This window comes from Elgaria multicarinata, chromosome 2 (assembly GCF_023053635.1).
Source record: "Elgaria multicarinata webbii isolate HBS135686 ecotype San Diego chromosome 2, rElgMul1.1.pri, whole genome shotgun sequence".
Lineage (NCBI taxonomy): Eukaryota > Metazoa > Chordata > Lepidosauria > Squamata > Anguidae > Elgaria > Elgaria multicarinata.
The window spans coordinates 92980218-93001827 of NC_086172.1; the positions used below are offsets into that span (position 1 = coordinate 92980218).

Genomic DNA, 21610 nt, shown 5'->3' on the forward strand with positions numbered 1-21610 from the left:
TGGGGTAAATATAATCTTTACTTTACATACCAATGTTGTCTTCCTCACAGTTCATCATCCCATCTCTGCAATGGCTGAAAAAACCCACAAAAAGTTAAGATAGATATTAAAGAAAAGCAGGTAGGAATCTGATCATAGAGCTTTTCAAAGGAAAAACCCACTGCATACATTGTATTTTTCCTCTGATTTTCCTTTTGAGCAACTCTTGTGCCAGATTCTCAAAGTTCTTTTTTTAAAAAGAACAACCAATAGGTAAGTTCAAAGCTCAGTGTGGAGATTCTGGACAATATCCAACTCTATCACTCCACTTACACAGCTGACTTCTAGCGCTCTGTCAATTGTGTCAAGTGGAGTGGCAGTGTTGGATACTGCCCTCTGAAGGGGTGGGGTTCCTGAAAAGGTGATCTGGCCTACATGCTAAATTCACCTACTGTTTCAGTAATGACAATGAAGGCAATATTACAAGAATCTTACACTCAATACTCAATGAAGTAGGTGGGTAGTAAGTAGTTATCGTTAGTAGAATTGCTTGTTGGCCCACCTTTAAAATCAGTTAGATTTTGAGTGGTCACTTATGCAGTGCCAAAAAAGCAGAAATGCATAATCATAAAAACCAAATGAGGACACAGGTTACATAAAATGTGTATATGCTCATGTAGGTTTAAATAGAAATTATAATATCTGAGCTGCTGTTTTTATCTGGTTGAGCTTTTATATTGTATTTTATATTATGGTTTTATACTGTTGTTTTATACTTTGAATGGTTTTAATTTTTGTGAACCGCCCAGAGAGCTCCGGCTATTGGGCGGTATAGAAATGTAATAAATAAATAAAATAAATAAAAATAAATAAATAATAACTATAAATTAAATAGAAATACAATACATATCTTAATTACTTTGCCAGACAGGGTGCTTAGCAGAACCCACAGTAATTTACAATGTTACATCAGGAATATGGAAATAACTTACCACTTTCCAAAAGATGTGATTATATTTTCTCCAGGTGGGTAGTCAATACCTTGAAAATAGCAGGGACATTCATTTCTATAAATGGAGAAAAAATATAATTTGTTTCCATGAAACAGCATAGACTTCAACTGTTTTAAAGAAAGCACCAAGCAGAAGTAGGGTCCTCAAAGTAACTACTAACATGTATACTATTCAAAAGTATTCTTGCTCAACTTTGTATACCAGAATGCATTCCTATCAAGAACCTAGTCACAGCCAAGCAGGGTGATTTAAATGATAGCACATACAGAGATGGGTTATTTTCCCTCAGAAGTAGCTCATGCTGGTCACAAAACACTTATTTTAAAATATAGGGAGATAAAACAGAGAGTGAATGCTACTATGATAATCAAATAGGTGTAATGAACTATGCTTTCAGTCTCAGATATTTTCAAGATAATGAGTTTAAATTTGGTCATATCAAGTAAACATTGACATACACTTGGATAAAGAAAATCTTTCCACCCTATGCAATGGCTTTTAGGGCACTTAGAAAAAATAGCTATTATTTGCTTTTATTCAGTAGATTTATTGACTAAAAAACTTAGCCTTATAATATCACAAGATAAATTACATTTAGGGAATATTTAATAGAATTTATTCTTTTGAAAACTATCTTAAGCTTTGACTCTTGCGATGTGTAATTGTTTACAGTGTCTATGGCCAAACTGTAACATAGGAGCCACAAGTGGAACAGGCAGCAGGAATGAGGGTCCAAGCACCTAGTTCTGGCACAGAATGGTATGTGGATTTCTAGTTTGCCTCTCCTCACCAGAACAGCTGCCATTACTCAGTAAACCAGAAGGAAAACCAAGGGAAGCCTTGGGAAGGGCATGATAGTGGCATTCTCTTTCTTTGGATTGGACTTGTAACAAAACTGACAAAAAGACTGGCCACTCCACAAGTATCAATAAGCTTTATATTTCCACTCCTGACCCAGATGCTGATATTTTCAGGCTAGTTGGTTAATACATTGGGAGATACAGATTGCTGCACTATGCCCCATGTTTTTTTCCTTCTGACTACAATGTTCATTTATTGTGTGAAGGTTTGACCAATTGAAGTGCTATTCACTTACATCTGAAAATATACATTTCCTAAATGATAATGCCAGCACCATGAGTTATACCTACTGTTGCACGCATCTGTCAGTTTTGATGTTCAGATACATTCCAGGGGGACAGGTGCAGCCTTCAACACAATCATCGCTGCACGTCTCTGGCATGGAGAATGCTTGGCAGGTACTGCCACAGGTAGATACACAGGTACTGTACTCCTTTGTATCTTCACATGAAAGAGCTACCCAAATGAAACAGACCTCTCAGATTACAAGCCAAATGCATTTAAAAAAATCCACTCTCAAAAGTCTGTAACACATTTTATGCCACACACTGTGGTAGGATTCACTGGACAAGAACAACTAATACCAGATCCTATGCATATTTACTCAAAAGCCAGCATCACTGTGTTCAGGGGACTCAATTCATGGTTGCAGCTTAAGACACAGTTTAGTTAGCACTAAATCACACACTTTATAACCAGTAAAATAGAGAGAGATATGCTAGCTGCTGCACAAAGGCTAAATTATTTATTACATTCAACAATCAATATAGATCTGAATCCTTTCTCTACCCACACCCTTTTCAAGTTCATTTTCATAATGCCAAACTTCTGTAAATTATACCTTCAAATCAGTTTCCCTGCTAATTGTTAATTATAATTTTGTCAGCAAGACAGGAAACGGGGAACAAAATCTGGACTAAGTAATTTCAGGTGTGGTGAAATCATTTAAAAATGTCCCAAGATGTCTTTCCAATAGCAGAACACTTCTTCCACTAATATAGCGCTGTGAGAAGTCATCAACTAAATTGTGTGAGAGTTCATGAAGCAACACTAATGCATTGGGTTGGATCCAACACTGAATAGAATGGAACAGAAACCACCAGTAGATTTCTTTTCCTTCCCTGCAGCTCCCACACATCGCCAAATCTGTTCCAAACCTTTGGGAGAACCCTCCAGAGCAAATTTGGAGGCATGCAGGGTGGAAGAGCAAGGAGAAGATCCAATGCATGAGCAGAAGATTGTTCACACAACATTGGATTTAACCCACTTTCTCCCTCTGTTCATGATTATTTGAATCCCAAGTGAATGAATTCAATTCCGATAGTCAACATGCTCTACTGGATTTAGTTTTGACTTGAAATTTACACAAATATGAAAGACAACTGTTAAATTAACTTCACACTGAAAAATAACTTACCACATTCTGAGACATTACTCCGAAAGTCTATCACCACTCCAAATCTGTGGCACAGGTGGGCGTAATGGGACAGAGTGGAGCACATACAGATCTGCCCACATTTACAGGTATCTCTTCTACACTGTTCAAAATAGGGAAGAGGACTCAGATAGGAATAGCATGGGGCAAAGAGTTCTTTCGTAATGATGCTGCAGGCTTCTGTTGCATAAGCAGCTGTTAAAACAATAGGTAGAAATAACCATGTTTTAGTTAAAGATTCTCTAGATTTGTTAGCATTGTGAAGTCTTCCTTCTGAGGAACAAACATTTATCAGCTTCTCTGATCTTACCATGGACAAGCCACAGCCAAAAGCAGATATATTTGTGCAACTAAAAACAGGAAGTTTGATGAAAATATTTTTTTCCTAAAGAAGTCTCAATTAACTATCAACATGAATATTTAACTTCCCTTCTTCCAATATGTAATTCTGGTTGTCATATTTAAAATAATGATGACTTGATCAGTGCTCTGATCATGATTACTTTGCATGCCATAATTTCACATAAATACATCACTCTTCCTAAATGGGACTGCACAGATAGGCAACAGCAACCCCCATACATGTTGTTGTTGTTTTACAAACAACATGACTGCAAACTGATTTTTGTCAGTTTTAGAACTCTGTAGCTGTTGTGGAGCACTAAGGGGGTCACATTTAGCTTGCAAACAAGTTAAATTTAGTGCTTACTCAGGGATTTGCTATCTATTTTCAGTGGCAAACTGGTGATTTATTTTTTATTATCTTCAATTATTACCTTTTTCTGATAGTGCAGAAATGCCCACAGTTGCCTATCCCTGCCTTAAAGAACTCAAAGGCATAATAAAAAAAAAACTCTGACAAGATCTTTTGTTTGTAGTGCCCTAGACTCCTGTAGTGGCACTAATAAAAAAAAAATCAAACAGTTTTTCCAGATAGAGAAAGAACAGGCAAAAACAGTGGCTGAAGGAAGGGCTGCAATTATCAGGCCCAGCAATGATGTGAATATCATTAGGATGAAGATTGGGAAATAGCAAACTGAACGTACAGCAGCAGAAGCTCACTTGGTGTGGATGCTGTTATCATTTTGGCATTAGGTTTAAACTTACTTATTTGCCAAGGTATTTTAAAGTGTTTAAGTTTAGCTTGCTGTGCTGTTTTTATGGCTCTGATTTGTTTTTATTATGTTGTTTTATGGTTGCATGGTGTTATATTCTGGCATATTTTGGTTTCTATGCTTCTTGTAAGCCACCACTAGGATGAAGGGCAGATTAAAACTATGTTAAATAAATAAGTAAAATAATAGCATGGCAAATTCATGTAAAAAGCTGTGGGGCTTCCATCAGTAGAACATGGCATTTTAACAGCTGCAAGCATTGCATCATCTTGATATTACAAAGATACTGGGATGAGGATGCCAGTTATCTTAGCTGTCTGTTTAATTCTATACTTGCTTTCTCAGAGTATTTTTCATTGGACAATGCTGTTGCTGCACCTCCACTGTCTGTATTGCACCAGTGGGACCCACCACTCATTTCCAGAACAGACAGGTCAGCATTGCTCCCTTCTGTTAGTTCCAATGACTTGTTCCATTCTGGAAACGAACATTTCAGCTTGTTTCCAGGAAGTGCTAGCTTGCTGTTGCAGTAGCACTGAGTCCTGCTGGATACTGGCCACTGAGTTTCAGGTCTGCATGCCAAGTATATGTGTTTAGGATTCAGTCTCAGAAGCCAAAAAACAAAAAAGGTGTTTGATACAAGATTAAATATTATGCCATCATCAATCCCATCAACAATATATCTCTGTAATATGTGTTAAACTCACCTGCTTGAAGATGAACATCACATGGATCCATTGGTGAATTATCATGCTCAGAACCACAGGCTGATGATATTTTCCAGGAATTTCCAAAAAGCTGAGGTGTACTTTCTGGGACTCCAACTGGAGATCTTCCCCCACATTTTTTTTAAAAAATAAATAAATCACAAGATCACAAAAGACATACTTATAAGAAGAGTCATGCTGGATCAGATCGAGAGTCCATCTAGTCCAACATTTTGTTTACACAGTAAACAAAACACAAGCAGGACATGAGTGCAACAGCATCCTCCCACCCTGTTTCTCAGCAACTGGTGTACATAGACATTCAGCCTCTGATACTGGAGGTAGCACAGAGCCATCAGGACTAGTAGCCATTGATAGCCTCCTCTTCCAGGAATTTGTCTAATCCCTTTGTAAAGCCATTCAAACTGGTGGCCATCACTACATCTTGTTGTAGCAAATTCCATAGTGAGTATGCACTGTCTGAAGAAGTACTTCATTTTATCTGTCCTGAATCTCCCACCAGCTTCATGGGATGACCCTGGTTTCTAGTATTATGAGAGAGGGAGAACAATGTCTCCCTATCCACGTTCACCACACTATGTTTAATTTTGTACACCTCTATCATGTTTCTCCTTGCTAGCCGTTTGCAATCCATTGTGGTTTATCCCATACTGGGAGTTTATAAGCCTATAATCTGTGTTTTGTGGGTACTCCTCTCCAAAAAAATACTTGTTAAATTAAATCTTTGTGGGGGAAAGTGTAGGTAATTTTGATTGGAAAAATAATGGGAGGGGGCAAAGAATTAAAGACACCATCTACTACAGCTTCTGCAAGGAAATTTGCATACATAACTGCACTTCCGTTTAAAAAGTCAGGAGACCTAATTACGGTTCTCCTCCCTCATGTGTCATTTGTCCATTAATTAAGCATTAATTTGCCAACCTGCTTCTAGATTTAAATATGTAGGGTTGGAAAAATCCTAAAGCAGATAGTTGCCTAGCATCTATGTATCTGAAAAGGTTATTCAACTCTGTATAGACCAGACAGCTAAAACACTCAGTGTTGCCTAAAATTTCTCTACTCTTTTATATCAAGGCTGTCTGAGAGGTTTACATTAACATACAATAACATGCAAATGTGAACCAAATCAAGCAAATAAAATTCATAAAACACCATTTACAGCATAAACAACAAGGAATAACAGACAAAAACACAAATTCCAATTATTAATTAATTGTAATTATTACTGTATTTATATTATGCTCATGATAGAGATTCTCAGGGAGGATTTCACCTGCTACCCAAAATGCAACAGGGAAGGTGCCAAGTGAAGTACCAAGGGCAGAGATTTCCCTAACTGGGGCACTTCACCAAGAAGGTTCCAAATCTTATGGCCACCCATGATAGCATTGGAGCATTCCCTCCTCATATTATGCTAATGTGGTGAGGGAAACACAGTGGGAGGAAAATACGGAAGAAGGAATTCTTTCAGATAGGCAGGCCTTTCGCCATGTAGAGTTTTAAAAGCCAAAAACAAAACTTTCATTGAACCCTGGAAACAAAGAGTTAAACTAATATAAATCTTTTGGGACTGGTGTTATGTAGTTCCAGTAGTCTACAAAAGCTAAAATTTCCACTACTGTATTTTGTACCAGTTGATAAACTCATGTTTTTAGTAAAGGTCACACACCAGTGCAACTAAGGCAGCTTCTGTTCCAAAGTCAGGCCTGAAACCTGCCTGAAATGGAACCAGAAAATCAGTTTCATTGAAGATAACCTAAAACTGCCCTCCATGATCGGCTTCACCATGCTTGCCCAAGAAAGGTATATTTGATATTCTCCATGAATTTTCTAGATCTAACAAATCCCAAAAAGGCATCTTTAGGAGTGGCCATACTGTGGCCTCTTTAAGAGGTCCCAGTACTACTCTTTCCCTCAAGGACTACTAGTCTCTTCTGGCTAGCTAGAATCAGCCAGGAAGGGCAAGAAACCCAAGCACAGGTTATTGGTTGGAACACTCGAGGGACTACTAAAAGAGATAATACTGGCGTCTAGGAATCCATAACATTTTTACAGGCTTTTAAATCTAGTGAAATATTATTCAAAGACATGTTCTTTATAGTCATATGCCCTTATTTAACATAGCAACTACACTATGGACTCCTTTGACAGTTTACCTCCTATTCAGTACCCTTTTCATTAAGACAATGAAATTAGATTTGAAGGTGAGGATTTTTGCTGAACAGCTGAAAAGATGTTTAACTGGAACAGTCTTGCTCCCAAAATGTTGAGCTTTGCAATATACAAGGTATCTTACACAATACATTTGAGGTTCTCCAATGTGATTATTTTATTATTGACATTAGGTCTTCAGATCTGTATGTCAAGCACACTTATATGTTATTCTTCTAATAAGAAGCTACTCTGGTTTTCTATCCTGTTTGGGGGGGGGGGAACCTACCATAAATTGAAACTAATTATCAGTACAGGCAGATACATTTTTAAAAGTTTTAATGATACATACAAAAAGTCATCTTGAGTGTTTCCATTAAAGGTTCCACAGAGGCCTATAGTATCATCTTTCCATCTAGCATCAGCTTTGAGATAGAGTCTCAAACCCTCCTGGTCATAAAGTATTTGTAATCCAATATATGACTTTATTTGCAAAAATACAGAGGAAAGCTTCCTTATTTCAAAAGAATCTAGAAAAGAAATGTTGGAGAAAATTGTGTTATTAGTAAGCTAAAATATTATTAAGAGATCAGGAGTTGATTTTATTCTTCATGTAATGTTTTTATTGTTTGCTACAGATTGAATAGAGCTGAAACACTTCCAAACATTGGGCCCAGTTCAATGAGCTCAACTTTACTCAAGCCAGGAGCCCACCGCACCACCACCTTTGCCATTTTTTAAAAAAGTGGATCTCAGGCTTAAAGGCCTGGATGCTGACTGGAGCACTTCCCACCTCCATGAGTTCTAAGCTGGGTAAGTTTATAAAAACAGGGTCATACAACAGAAGGATGGTGGAGGGTTGGCAGCCAGTAGGCTTTGGCAGCCAGTAGGCTTTGTTAGATTCTCAATGATGGAAATAGTATTTCAAATAGGATGAAGCTAAAATCATTTTGTGGGGTTCTTCACAGAACTTCTGTGAACATTATTTGTTTTACTCAAGCCCATTTTGATTCCAGCTAAGGGGTGTTTGTCCAGCACTAAAAGATTCCCTCCATGTATAGGTATATTGTGAGATCAAATGAACTGAATATACACTGCATAGTTGACATCTGGGATACCATGAGGTGATACAGTGATTGAAAGAAGACAATAGTTATGTGGGGCAATAAAAAGGAGCGATGAAAGCAGAGTGATTGAAATGGCAGTAGGGATACATTATATTCACATCATTTAAAAAATAGGACAGGATTCAACATCATGCAAACAGACTTCCACTCACATGGACTTTCTCCTCCTCTCTGCAGCCTCCAGTAACCCATAAAAATCTGCTCCAGAGGGCCTTCCAGAGTTGGAGGCTGCAGGGGGAAGGGCAAGTCACTAGAACTACGTCATTGGATTTCATCCATTGCATTTTCATACTTGTTATTTTAGTTGCATGTTTATTATTCCTTACCATCAATGTAAGGTAGATTAACTTTGTACTGATCATATACCAAAACATCTCCTGAATGGGTCAGAGTCACTTGCCTCTTGGAATCTTGATTGAGAATAAGACTGACTGATTGGATACATGCTCCATCTTGATTCTAGAAATAAGATGAAAAGTAGTGGCTTAAAATAATTTGATGGATCTAATAATGAAACAGTATAGAGTAATATTTATAGTTGCATATTTAAAAATAGAAAAGGAGGCATAATTGAATACACTGTTACTAACACTGTTACTGTTACTTTAGTCTATTTGTTCAGCTCTAAAGAATAAGGAGCACATAAGGAGCACACATGAGAGAACAGGGCTCCTGCACCTTTAACTGTTGTGCTGAAGAGGGAATTTCGCCAGGTGCTGCATGCATACAAATGACACTTGCTGAAACTTCCTTTTCCATACAACTGTTAAAGATACAGGAGCCCTGTCCTGCTTTCCATGTGGCCACTTCAGTACAGCAGCTTCCTATCCCATTTTGATGTCAACATCAGATATGAGGACAAGCCATAAAATCTAGACATGAATGTGGGAATATATGTTGGCTATATACCTCTGTGTGTGCATATGAATGCTGTTTCATGTAGTTTCCCTCCAAAATGCTAACAATAATTCTCTGTTCCACTGAATTGTTTCTTTCATAACATTGACTAAGAGAACAATCATCAGCTGCTTTCTCAAGAAATGTGTCTCACTCACTAGACACTTAATAGGAATTCCTATATTAAAAATTATTCTCATCACAACCAACTTGAAAACCTAGTGATACCGTCACTTGAAACTCAGATAAGGCTGAACTCTGCTAATCACCAGCTAAATTTTACACTATTCCAGGCTCGTCTATTGCTCGATGACTACTTCTGTCACTAAGGCTCCAGATGACTGTACTCTTTGTGATTCAAGGAGCCAAAATCTCTTCAGGTATGTTACTTGCCTGATTCAAAAAGAACTGTAACATTTTAACAAGGATTTCCCAAGATCTTTACAGAAATTGAAGGCTCAGAAAAATGAAGGTCCTGAATAAAGTATTTTTAATTACTTTATTCAGAATGATCTCAACATTTTGTCTTATCTCAACATTTGACGTTTCTGCTTTTAATAGCTGTTTTCATAAATGATAAACAGAAGCTAAATAATAAATATTACAGTTAAGTGGAGCCTTAAAATTCAATATTTCAAGTTACTATTGTTAAAAGACACTGTTCTCCCAGCTACTTACCGTCGCTTCTCCATCCACGCATTTGTCCCTCATTACTCCCTCTTTCAAAACAATGTGTATGTGGCCCATTCAGTGGGTTGTTTTGATCGTGCTGCTTCTTCTGCACACAGCAGGAGATAGTGGCAACTTCCGTCTTTAAAAATAAGTGGGGCTTACTGGGGTGTGTTTTTGTCATGTGAAGAAGGCTAGAAGGGGCAGGAGGCAGACGACGTCATGACAGGGACCCATGAAAATCCATGAGTGCCCAGTAACAAGAGTGCAATAAAAGAGATCATGGGGTTGTTGTTGTTGTTGTTTTGTTTTTAAAAAGTCAGTTGGAATAATTCAATTGTTCTCTTGACTAGAGTCTTCATCCTTCTATTACTGAATATTTACTTAAACAATGTCCTATTATAACAACATAGGCAGCATTAGCTAACCAATATGTGACATAATGCCTTTTGAGGAACAAAAACTAGCCCAGCCGCTCCCAGTCTGTGGAACTCACTCCCAAAACAGGTTGGTTTCACTTGCTCTCTTTCCAGCAGCAGGCAACGACTGCTTTATTCAAGGAAGCTTTGGGCTTTTTAGTGGCTCTGTGGGTTAGGTGCTGTTTTTATTCTATAATTGTTATGCTTTTTATTGTATTTTAATGTGTTTTATTGTTGTAATCTATTTAAAATTGTTTTTGCAAACCTCTTTTTGTGTCATTTTCAGTAGAAAGGTGGGCTATAAATCAAATAAATATACAGATAAAGATTATGTTTACCATATGTAACTGGCTTGAAATTGAAAATTTCAAAACTAGGCCCCATGCACATGCAGGTAAGAGGTTGATGAAGGAGTGCAAATTCTCTGCATCCATATGTTGTGCAAAAAGAGCTCCACTCTGAGGATACATATGTGCCTGCTGCTCTGCTTTGCTGATTGATCCACCAAAGAACATAAGAATTGCCTAGCTCAGCTGTATCAGACAAAGGTCCATCTACACTAGCTTTCCATGTTCAACAGCAACCAGTCCTCCAGCTGACTACCCTGCAGTCAAGGTAATTGCCACTCATGAGCTTACCCGGTACCCATAAGATGGCCTACTGGGTTGCACACCACAGCAGATTCAGAAGGTGAGAAGAGACACTACAGATTGGGGTGACAATACATAAAATATAATCACGAGATAGGACAGATGCTATTTGCTAGCCAACTTTTGCTACTGGGATATACGTATACACACAAACTGAAGTGACTGAACGCAAGACCTTCTATATCTAAGCTATGTACTCTACCACTCAGTGTTGGCCTTTCCCCAAGCATTGGATCCAATGCTTCACTTCAATAAATGAGAGGAGTCCTCCTGTGAGTGGAAATCTGCTTCCACTCATTGAAGACAATCTTTGGATGTGACCCACGTGGACCATAATGCAGAGATCCATTCAGTAGTGGGAAGTATACACACTACTGCATACAAGTATCTGTTGGCCACAAGCAATCAACACATTTGTTTTTATGGTCTTACCTGTCCACAAGGAGCATTTTGCAGAGTCACAGCAAATTTGCCAGAGGTGAGGCTTTTTGCCAGAATATACTGGCAAGTAGCGTGAAAAGTATACTTGCGTCCATCAAACGTCATGAAGTGAATATCTCCCGAGACTGAACATTCAGCTAACAACCAAAAGAGATAAAGTCTTTCAATATGCTACAAAATGTTCTCTGCTGTGATATATAATTTCATTAATGTGAATCATATTAAAGCTAGATTATAACTTTATAATGTTAATATTAAAGCAATATCTAAAAGTTTGTATGAGTGATTGACAGTATCATTTGCATTCTGGGATCAGGTAATATTAATTTTAAGCATTTATATGCTGTTTTTCAGTAAACACTTTTTGTACAATCTTTCAAAATGGTTCACAAAATTTGAAAAAATACAGTCTCAATAAAGATGTCTACATAGTGCAAAGCACTGTGAAAATATTATTATTATTTATTTATTGCATTTTTATACCTCCCAACAGCCGAAGCTCCCTGGGTGGTTCACAAAAACTAAAACCATTCAAAGTATAAAACAAACAGTATAAAAACAAGATATAAAATACAAATTAAAAATTGATTAAAAACATACCATACATGATTAAAACATATTTAAAACAAAGGCCTATTCATACAAAATATACAGCTGCAGTCAAGCATCATGATCTGGGCTGCACTCGGTATATGGCTGTTGGCAGGCACATAACTGGCTCAGCTTGTGTTAAAAGACAGTTGGAAAGAAAACCGTGAAACACTGTGTGAATAGGCCCATAAACTTCTACATTTAGCAACTGCATAATATGCAATTATAAGTTATACTTATATAATATATAACTTATGTAACACTTTGGGCCATTCCAGATGATGCAGCTTTCACAAAAGGAATACACAGAATTTTCTAGCATGCAAAACTTCAAACTGAATTTCTGGGAAATTCCAGTATTCTATTTTGCAAGTATAACCAACTAAGTTTGTAGATGATCTGTTGAATTAACTAGCATGGGTGACATAATTAGACAACATCATTAGACAAAAGCAACATAATTTCTCCCTTCTATGTAAAACAGGAGCTTCCACTTACCTGCTGAAATCATAAGATAGCAACTAGATGAAAACTGGCTTATCTGACTTAAAAATATCAAATAATGACTGGGTTCAGAGAACACAATAACCCAAGATGGTTTAATATAGCCCACGGTGGGTTATTTAACCCACTGTGGGTTATTGTGACATGTGGTGGGATTTTTTAACCCATGGTGAGTTATTTGGCTGAAATAACCCATGTAAATAACTAATGATTTACAGAGTTTGTTTTTTAAACTATCGTTGGTTATCGTGTTGTGCAGTGGGCACTGTGGGTTATTTTGCACTCCTATAGAGTTGTAAGGCAAGAGCAGCAGAAACCTCTGCCATTCTTTCCCAGGAGGCACCACTGCCATTTCCCAGTGCGCCCTTACTGGCTGTGTTCGCAATTACAATTGGGTACGGTCCCCTTTTTTATATATATTCCCGGTCATGGTTTTGCGCAAAAATGGGACTGGGAACCTTGCTGGCTCTTCCCTGTAATTTTTCCCAGGTGTTCAAGTGGGGCTTCTCATTTGTGCACATGGGGAAAGGGTATTCTTTGATTTTCCCAGCTGCCCCCCTTGTTTCTGCCCCCCCCATTCAAACCAGAAGAGAACTCAATGTTAAAAAGCCAGGCTGTACAAACAACATAAGAAATGCAGCTAATGAAAATTAGTGAGGGCGGGGAAAAGAACATAAAGGCCACTGAAGCGCAATATTTTCATTTTGTGAAAGATCTGCAGAGTTTAATACAAAACTGCATAAATTGCTAAGAAGGCCACCTTACCATTTATTTTTATTCCATTTTCTTATTATAGTCAAACTGATGTTATTGTGCATTTATAACTAGACAGGCAGACATAAAAAGGCAGGTAGTTAAAAATACAAAAGAGATGAATTTATAATAATACTATGAGTGCTAGGAAAGCTTGCTAAAATGGAGAGAGATCAATATTTACACTCATATCACAACTCATGTACAAAGTAAGAAAATAAGGCTTTGAATGAAATATCTGAAAAATGACATACCTGGACAGGTCAGATTTGTGCAAATCCATTTTCCTCCAAAACATGTACTAAAACAGAAATAATTATTTGTGTTTTAAAGCTATGAATACAAAGCTCTTACCTGACATTAGAAAGTAACAGTTCCAAAATAGCAAAGGAATCCATGTAGGGAAAGCCTCAATTAAGCCATGAAAAGTCAGGAGCCAGGTTTGAGCTCTGCTTTGTGATAGAAACTATGCCACTAAACTCAAATTACAATATACACCAGTGGAATGCTAAGAGAAATGAATGTATCTTTCCATGTTTATGAGAATACACTACCAGCCCTATAGGTTGCATAACTATAGGCCCATATTTATTTATTTATTTATTTATTTATTTATTTATTTTATATACCGCTCTCTGGGCAGTTTACAAAGCAAGTAGTCTACATAGGTGAGGGAAGAGAAGGTGGGCATTTTGTAGAGACTGTGTCATGCAATGATCAACCACAAATGAGAAAACTAAGATGGAAGTAAACCCCTTCTAAAAGTCTGCAAGCATGTTGCCCTAGGACTGCTCATTATTAAGAAAACATATCCCCTACCGCCACTTCTAGAGGCTATCAAGCTTAAATATGTGGTCAGTTGATAGCAGATGGAGCATTATCCCTCACTGTTAAGTCAACACATTTTTCAAGAATCAAGCATGGATGCTATGGGGAGAAGAGCCTAGGGTACTTTTCAGGTTTGAAGCTCACTACCTATAAACATCAAGGATAACAAAAAACACTAGTAACCGTATTTAGACTAATAGACAAAACTATAAAAATCAAAATTGTTAAAATTAATACAACAGTACAAGGCAATTTCCACAATTGTGTAATGAAAGAGAAAACACCTTTCACCTGGACTAAAGAAGAATGTACCAAAACCTTTGTGGTTCAAGGGAGGACAGGGGCATTTAGGATGCCTATCTAATACAGTTAAGAGCATTGGAAACTCATAAGATGGAACGAAGGACTCCCTATGTCACTGTAGGGTATTTTATGCCACCACTCAGTATTGTTTTGTGGTTTAAGCTTTCCCAGATGCCATGCTGCTGTACATGGAATGAGAAGGGATTTAATGCTACTTTAAGAGTATGGCAAAACTAAAACTTCCAAAGCCCTGGAATTCTGCCCCAAAGCTCTAGGAGGTCATTCCATAAGTCTGGGAGGGGCACACTCTCCAAACCCCTTTGATTTTGCTACTTCCAGTATCAGAGGCAGTATGCCTATGCACACCAGTTACTAGGGTCCTTGGAAGGGAGAGTGCTGCACTCATATCCTGTTTGTGGATTTCCCAAAGGCAGCTGGTTGGCCACTTTGTGAACAAAATGCTGGACTAGATGGACCCTTGGTCTGATCCAACATGGCTCTTATGTTCTTATGATTTTATTAACTATGGCTCCTTCCAGACAAATATTCCTTTTGGAATCACCATGGCTCCTTCATTCACGTTACAAGGATTCAGATGACATCTATTAGTAATCTTCCCCTATTTTCCCCACTGCTTCTTCTGGAATAGCTGCACAATGTATTTTGTTTAATAGCACTAGGAGCTGTCTTTCTGGGAGTATCCCATCTGACTGATGTTTGGATATTTAAAAAAATGTTTTGGGGACAACTACTAACACAAACATGCAGTTAAGAAACACATTTCTGCACTTCTACATATTATCATTAATCCTATTATGTAGGCAGGAGTAAATGGGACAGGTGCAAACTTGCACCTTTATAGAGCTGGAAGGTTGATAGAAGTAAGGGTTAAGGCTTCCATGAGCATATTATTTTAGGAAACGCATACTATATTAAAAGATAACAAGTATTTGTAATGTTACTAACCAGTTGTTGCATTCTTCATGAATTAAAGCACCAGTTTTGTGGATAGTTCCATGATATTCACAAGGGCATTCAGTAGGTCTTACACATAATCTGTTTTCATAAATGAGCCCTAAAATGGCACATTCAATATTAAGAACAAAATTAAAGTGATCATTTAAAAATATCTTGAACTGCCTGATTCATAACATATCCCAATTTTCTTATATGTATCAGGCAGTTCAAGGTAGTTCATAACAGTAAAAAGTTACTTTTACTAGAAAAAAATATAAATGATTTAAGAATTATAGCCCAATATCAATCATATTTACTCAAAAGTAAGTCCCTTTGGTTTCAGAAGGACTTACTATCAAATAAGTACACCTAGTAGTGTAGCCTTGCAGCCTAAGCATATTTACTCAGCTATATTATGTAATCCGCCCAGAGAGCTTCGGCTATGGGGCAGTATACAAATGCAATAAATAAATAATATATATATATATATATATATATATATATATATAAAATTTATTAAAACATTTATATCCCGCCCTATATCACAAGGATCTCAGGGTGGCATACAGATAAAATCATACATATAAAACAGAACAATAAATATTCAATTCTAAAACAAATTAAATCATTAATATGTTAAAACCAGTACAAAATTTCAAAACAGTAAAATCCAATTAAAACTGGACAGTGTGCAGGCTGGTGGATTTAGCCATCAAAGGCTTTGTTAAAGAGCCATGTCTTAACCTGGCATCAAAATGAAGCCAGTACTGCTACCAGTCGGGCCTCCAGTGGGAGGGCATTCCACAGCTAGGGTGCCACAACAGAGAAGGCCCTCTCCCATGTCCCACCATATGCCACTATGCTCAGAAGGAATTACTTCCAATAAGTGTGCATGAAACTGCAGCAATAATCTTTTAATTGTCTGTGTTCTAAATTGATCACGTAAAAATAGATTTCAATTTTTACTTTACACATTGAGAAAAACAAAACTTGATTTTTGTTTTGCATAACTTGTTTTTCTCACCCAAAAAAGAAACAGCAGTATAAAATACCTCTGTTATATCATCCAGCTATATTAAATGCATTACAGAAGTTAAATCACCTGAGATTATCTGAAAGTGCCTAATTGACCTAAAACTCTGACAAATTAGTTATTTCCAATTTGCAACTGGGGCTTTAACTGCTGAATGGCACATCAATAGTGAAAGGCAGCGGAGAGAAGGTCAGAGGGCAGGATGAGAGTAAGTTATTCCATCTATCTCTCCCCTGCCACCATTTCAATGGCTCAGTTCAGACAACACATTTCTCAATGGTGGTTTTAGAATTCCACAGTGGAGTTTTTACACCAACATTGAGAAATGTGTTGTCTGATGGGAAAATTCCACCCTATGGTGGCATTTTTTTAGAAAACACTTCACACAGAATATCCACACTGTGCAGAGGAGAGTTCCTGCACAATCGTCGTGTTGTGTGTTGTGTGGAGGGCTCCATGGAGTTTTCTGTTGCATTGAGTTGACTTCTCCCACTAGCTACAATGTTCCCTGGCAAGAGCGGCAAAAGGAGCGAGTGCCGCTCTAGAAGAGCCACTGGGATTGTTCCTGTTGTTTGCAACAATGGCTGATGGGATACCATTGGGAGGACCAGGGAGGAAAGAGAGTGGAAGAACTGTCTATCAAATATCGCAATGCATTTTACTCAACTCCATGGTAGCACACACCCATGCAACAGTGGAGTTAGAACATGTTGTATGGGGAGTACCTCCTAAACTCAACCGTTGAGTTTTCACACTGCATTGACTAATGTGTTGTCTGAACTGAGCCAATAACTAATATATTTCTCTGCATCTGACAGCCTTCAGACTGAATCTATCTATCCCCACATGAGTTACAACTGTTTTTGGTGACACATTTTGGGATTGTGGCTTTAATTACTGTCCCCTACAGACTGCAAGAAGACCGCCGTAACCTTCTGTAAAGCCACAGCCACTAACAATATTCCATGCCAAAACTTGCATTACCATCTGGACAATAGCATCCATCGACACATGGAAGTTCACTGTCAACACAATGCATTTTTTGCTGACATGAAACTGGGCAACAGTCAATGCATTCATTGTAGACAAGCTGCTCCTCACATTTAACAACTAAAAAAAAAGAGATGAGGAAATGTTAAATGATTTAGGGTACTTTGATTTTAATTTAAACATCTGATAAAGTAGGCTCCATGCAAAAGCTTATGCCACAATAAATTGGGTAGCCTTTAAGTTGTCACAGCACATCTTGGTGTTAAAGCTAATTTAAAGTTGACTTGTTTCTCTTTAAATTTTAAATATGTCTGCTTTTTCCCCTCTCATATCCCAGCAACAATTTATAGAGGTATAATTAGTTTCCACATTTCTGAAACGCTCTTCAAAACTATCATTTACCAAATGGAAGATAATTTGGAGAAAACATCCCACAATATTTGTAAGATATAACAGCCACAATCCTTCCTATGGTGCCTGTACATATATAGATCCTTATGAATCTCTGTGGACACTGTTTCTTCCTCTCTCTCCCTGCCCATACCCACCTTGGTGCAAAGTGCACATAGCAGTTGGGCATATTTCCCAAATTCCTATTGTTTGAGTTACTTGAGATCTGGATCCTGAGTAACTTGCTGTGCAGAGAGAAGAATGACTGGTTGGAGATACACACACAGACTTCTGATTTCCCACAATATTCTGGTGCGCTGCTTCTATGCAAGCCCATCTATGCACTTTAAACGATGGGAGGGAAGAAACAGGGCTTTAATGAACCTTCTGAGGATCCAGATATGAACACTGCAATCTTCCATGGAGAAGGAAGTGACATTATCACATAAAATTGACTTTATAGTTCTATAATCATGGGACTATGACATGCTACAATTTTGTGTGTGTTCTTCATTTGACATACATAGTGATTTTATTTGCTATTAGTAGTAACTGTGGTTCTTACTGCCCTTTTATAATATTGCTTTATTTGATCATTGTTACTCCCAATTTAGTGTTATTAGAAATTATAACCATTTAAAAGTTTGAATTTCCATACAATACAGTCAATGAAGGTACATCGATTAAAGACAAGAAGACAAGGACTTGCAGAAAAGGAAGACAAATATATGTTTTGACAGCAGATAGTATTCTGAAATTCTTCATTGCATACCACATTGCTCAAATTGTGCCCGCCACTCATGGAGAGGCTTTCCTGCTTGAGCACAGGTCCTTGCATATTCAGTTAATGCTCGACACCAAGTTGCATCGTCTGCCTCTGACCTTAAAACATTAAAATTGACATAACCTTATTTTTCCATGTTATCATATAAATATACAAGCAAAACTTCACATACACTTCAGTAAAATGTTTGCTATTTTGGCCAATCCCCAAATCTGCTACAAAAAATATAGTAAAATTACTGCAATCATTACCATATTTCTTCGATTCTAAGATGCCATCGATTGTAAGACGCACACTAATTTCAGTACCACCAACAGAAAAAAAGCTTTGATTCTAAGAAATAATAAACGCACCCACAATTCTAAGACGCATCTCGTTTTTAGAGATGTTTATATGGGGGGGAAAGTGTGTCTTAGAATCAAAGAAATACGGTATTGACAGAAGGTTGCCTTAGAACCAACAAGTGCAGACATGAGATTTATTATTTCTGATGCAACTGAAAGCTTTAATGTATATTCCTGCACTGAGCAGGGGGTTGGACTTGATGGCCTTATAGGTCCCTTACAATTCTATGATTCCATGATTCTATGCATTGCTTTCTGAAGCTGGCTTGTTTTAAGTAACCACAGTTTATGGTTCAGGTGACACATTAAACTGTGATTCATTTAAAATGAAGGCAGAAACTTCAGATGTCCTCCTCAAGGCCACACCAGAGGATGAGAGAGGGGCAAGCATATGAAGAATGCAGCCAGAGTGTACTGAAAACACATATCCAAAATTCATACAGTGTTTAAATACATGTGCGCATGTGTGCCTGCATGGGTCTCTTTGGATCCCAGTTTTTGTCTTCTAATTCTGGAGTTCTAAAGGCTGGACACTTACATGCATAGGTCATTTGTACAACTTGCCATGAAAGGAAATGGGCTCACAAAGTCATGACATTCTTTGAAGGGGGGCCAGAGCAGCATGCTGCATAATGTGTATGTCCTCTGAAAATATAGAAAAAGAATTAAGGTAAAGAAACAAACTGCCTTTAAGACAATACCAAAAGAATGAACAAATGTAGTATAGAAACTAGATCATCTGATATGGTTAAGTTTGAATCAATAGTCTATCAGCAATGACTTTGGAAACGTTGGCCTGGAACCAAATGTGTTGATTAATGAAAGTAAAGTACTTTCACTCAGGCATTTGAGGGATGGGTTGATTTTTTTTAATTCCCACTTCCTCCTGCAATCCGCTAGGTTATATGCCATTATGTGTCAGATTTGGGGTGGGGGACACAACAGTCCAGCTTGCACAATCATGAGGAAAAATATGCTGGCTTATTCCCCCCCCCACTCCCACGTGTGCCAGTTGCATGCCAGGGGGATTTGCATAATGACCCTACAACAGCCCATGGGTCCTAGGTGACTTGTTATCCACAGCAATAAGACACCCTGGCTGGATTTGCACAACATGAAAAGGTGTACACATGATGATAATGATAATAGTGTAATCCCCCCCCCCAGCACGCATATGGGAGGTGAGAAAATAAGACACCATGGCTTATTTCCCCCTCAGATACAAAAATGAAATAAAGTAGCCAAAATTATAAAGAGATTTTTCTTTGTTGTTGTAGACAGTTGCCAATGGAGACAAAAGCTCTTTCACAGATTTTAATACAAGTGAGGAAGAATTATCTGATTATATTCTGGCTCTAGACATCACAGCAATCCATTGGCTGCTGGTTTCAGTGTTAAAATAGCAAACTCTAAAGAATTTTAAAGGCTGAAATAAGAGAAGGTATTAAAAATAATTCAAGCATGATAAGAAATATAGTTCATAAGCTAAGTTTAAGCTCCTTTCTAAAAAAATAACAATTCACATATTTTGAGATAAAGAATTACATCAGTTATTAACTTGAAATTGGGAGGCAGGACAGAATCTGAAACCATTCTTTTACATGTACCACAGCCAGTGTGATTGTTCCTGCGACAACCTCAGCATCTCTTCCTCAAATATGGTTTCTCAGACACTGGGTTGGATCCAATGGTGGCCATCCACAGGTGGAATGGATCTCTGCAATGCCCTCCAGAGTACATTTGGGGAGCAAAAATGGCTGCAGCAGGGAGGAAATCCCATTGTGCAAGCAAAAGTCAACTCACATTGCATTGGATTATCCCACTATGTTTACAATGAAAGAAATGCACCACAGTGAATCAGAAGTATATGATAAATGGTTAGTTCCATAAAGGTGGGAGGCTGGTTTCTCTAGCAGCTAGACCAGGGGAAGGCAATTTTGTGTCCTCCAGATGATTGGGACAACAATACCCATATGTCCCAGCCAGAATGGTCAAGAACTGTGAGAGTTGTAATCCAAAATATCTGGCGGGAACTATATTGCCTACCTCTGACTGAGGCCTCAGCTAAACCTAATGATTATCCTAGGCAAATGGAGGGGTCATCCCTGACTGCTCCCAGTATCCCCTGTGTGTCATTTGGATGTACAGGGATGATCCCGGGGCGATCCCGGGACATAGGCCTGGTCTAGCCATGGCCTGATTCTGCTCTTTTCTGCTAGTTACCTGAATATGCAAATGAGCCTTGGCACATGCAGGAGAAAGCAATTTATGTCCATTCTTCATATAGGTTAAGAATTCATTCTTACATTAATTATTATGCCTACCTGTAAAAATCCTTGAGTTTGAGTCAGACAAGGTGGCTTATAGTTAAATGAGGTATCCCAGGAGACAAGATTCTCTTGGGGAGGATTTTCTCTCCAGCTTTCCACAAACTCTTCAATGTCTTCTGTAAGTTTTCCTATCGAAAATGCCAAATACATAAAATGCAAGGAATTCACTTTTTCTAATTACTGTAAATGTTGGGAGTAGCTCTGCCCAGCAGCAACTCAGCCTTTGGACTCTCTGTATCAGTTTGGAACACAATGTGTTTAATTTTTAAAATCTGATTTTTTAATTTTTTTTGCACAATATTCCATTCACATTGTATT

At 37.8% G+C, this 21610-nt stretch overlaps 1 protein-coding gene across 1 annotated transcript in view; it reads right to left on the reverse strand.

Moving 5' to 3' along the window:
* Window positions 1-21610, reverse strand: part of OTOG (otogelin) — a 128898-nt gene that overhangs the window by 90046 nt on the left and 17242 nt on the right. Inside the window, exons 9-22 of the mRNA XM_063118414.1 lie at window positions 21287-21420; window positions 19501-19607; window positions 18607-18716; window positions 17439-17564; window positions 15431-15539; window positions 13588-13634; window positions 11477-11622; window positions 8736-8868; window positions 7635-7812; window positions 5111-5235; window positions 3271-3483; window positions 2144-2309; window positions 972-1046; window positions 31-74 (exon numbers count right to left, since the gene is read on the reverse strand). Of these exons, the coding sequence (XP_062974484.1) occupies window positions 31-74; window positions 972-1046; window positions 2144-2309; window positions 3271-3483; window positions 5111-5235; window positions 7635-7812; window positions 8736-8868; window positions 11477-11622; window positions 13588-13634; window positions 15431-15539; window positions 17439-17564; window positions 18607-18716; window positions 19501-19607; window positions 21287-21420 (1713 nt within the window). The remainder of the gene's footprint in view (window positions 1-30; window positions 75-971; window positions 1047-2143; window positions 2310-3270; window positions 3484-5110; window positions 5236-7634; window positions 7813-8735; window positions 8869-11476; window positions 11623-13587; window positions 13635-15430; window positions 15540-17438; window positions 17565-18606; window positions 18717-19500; window positions 19608-21286; window positions 21421-21610) is intronic.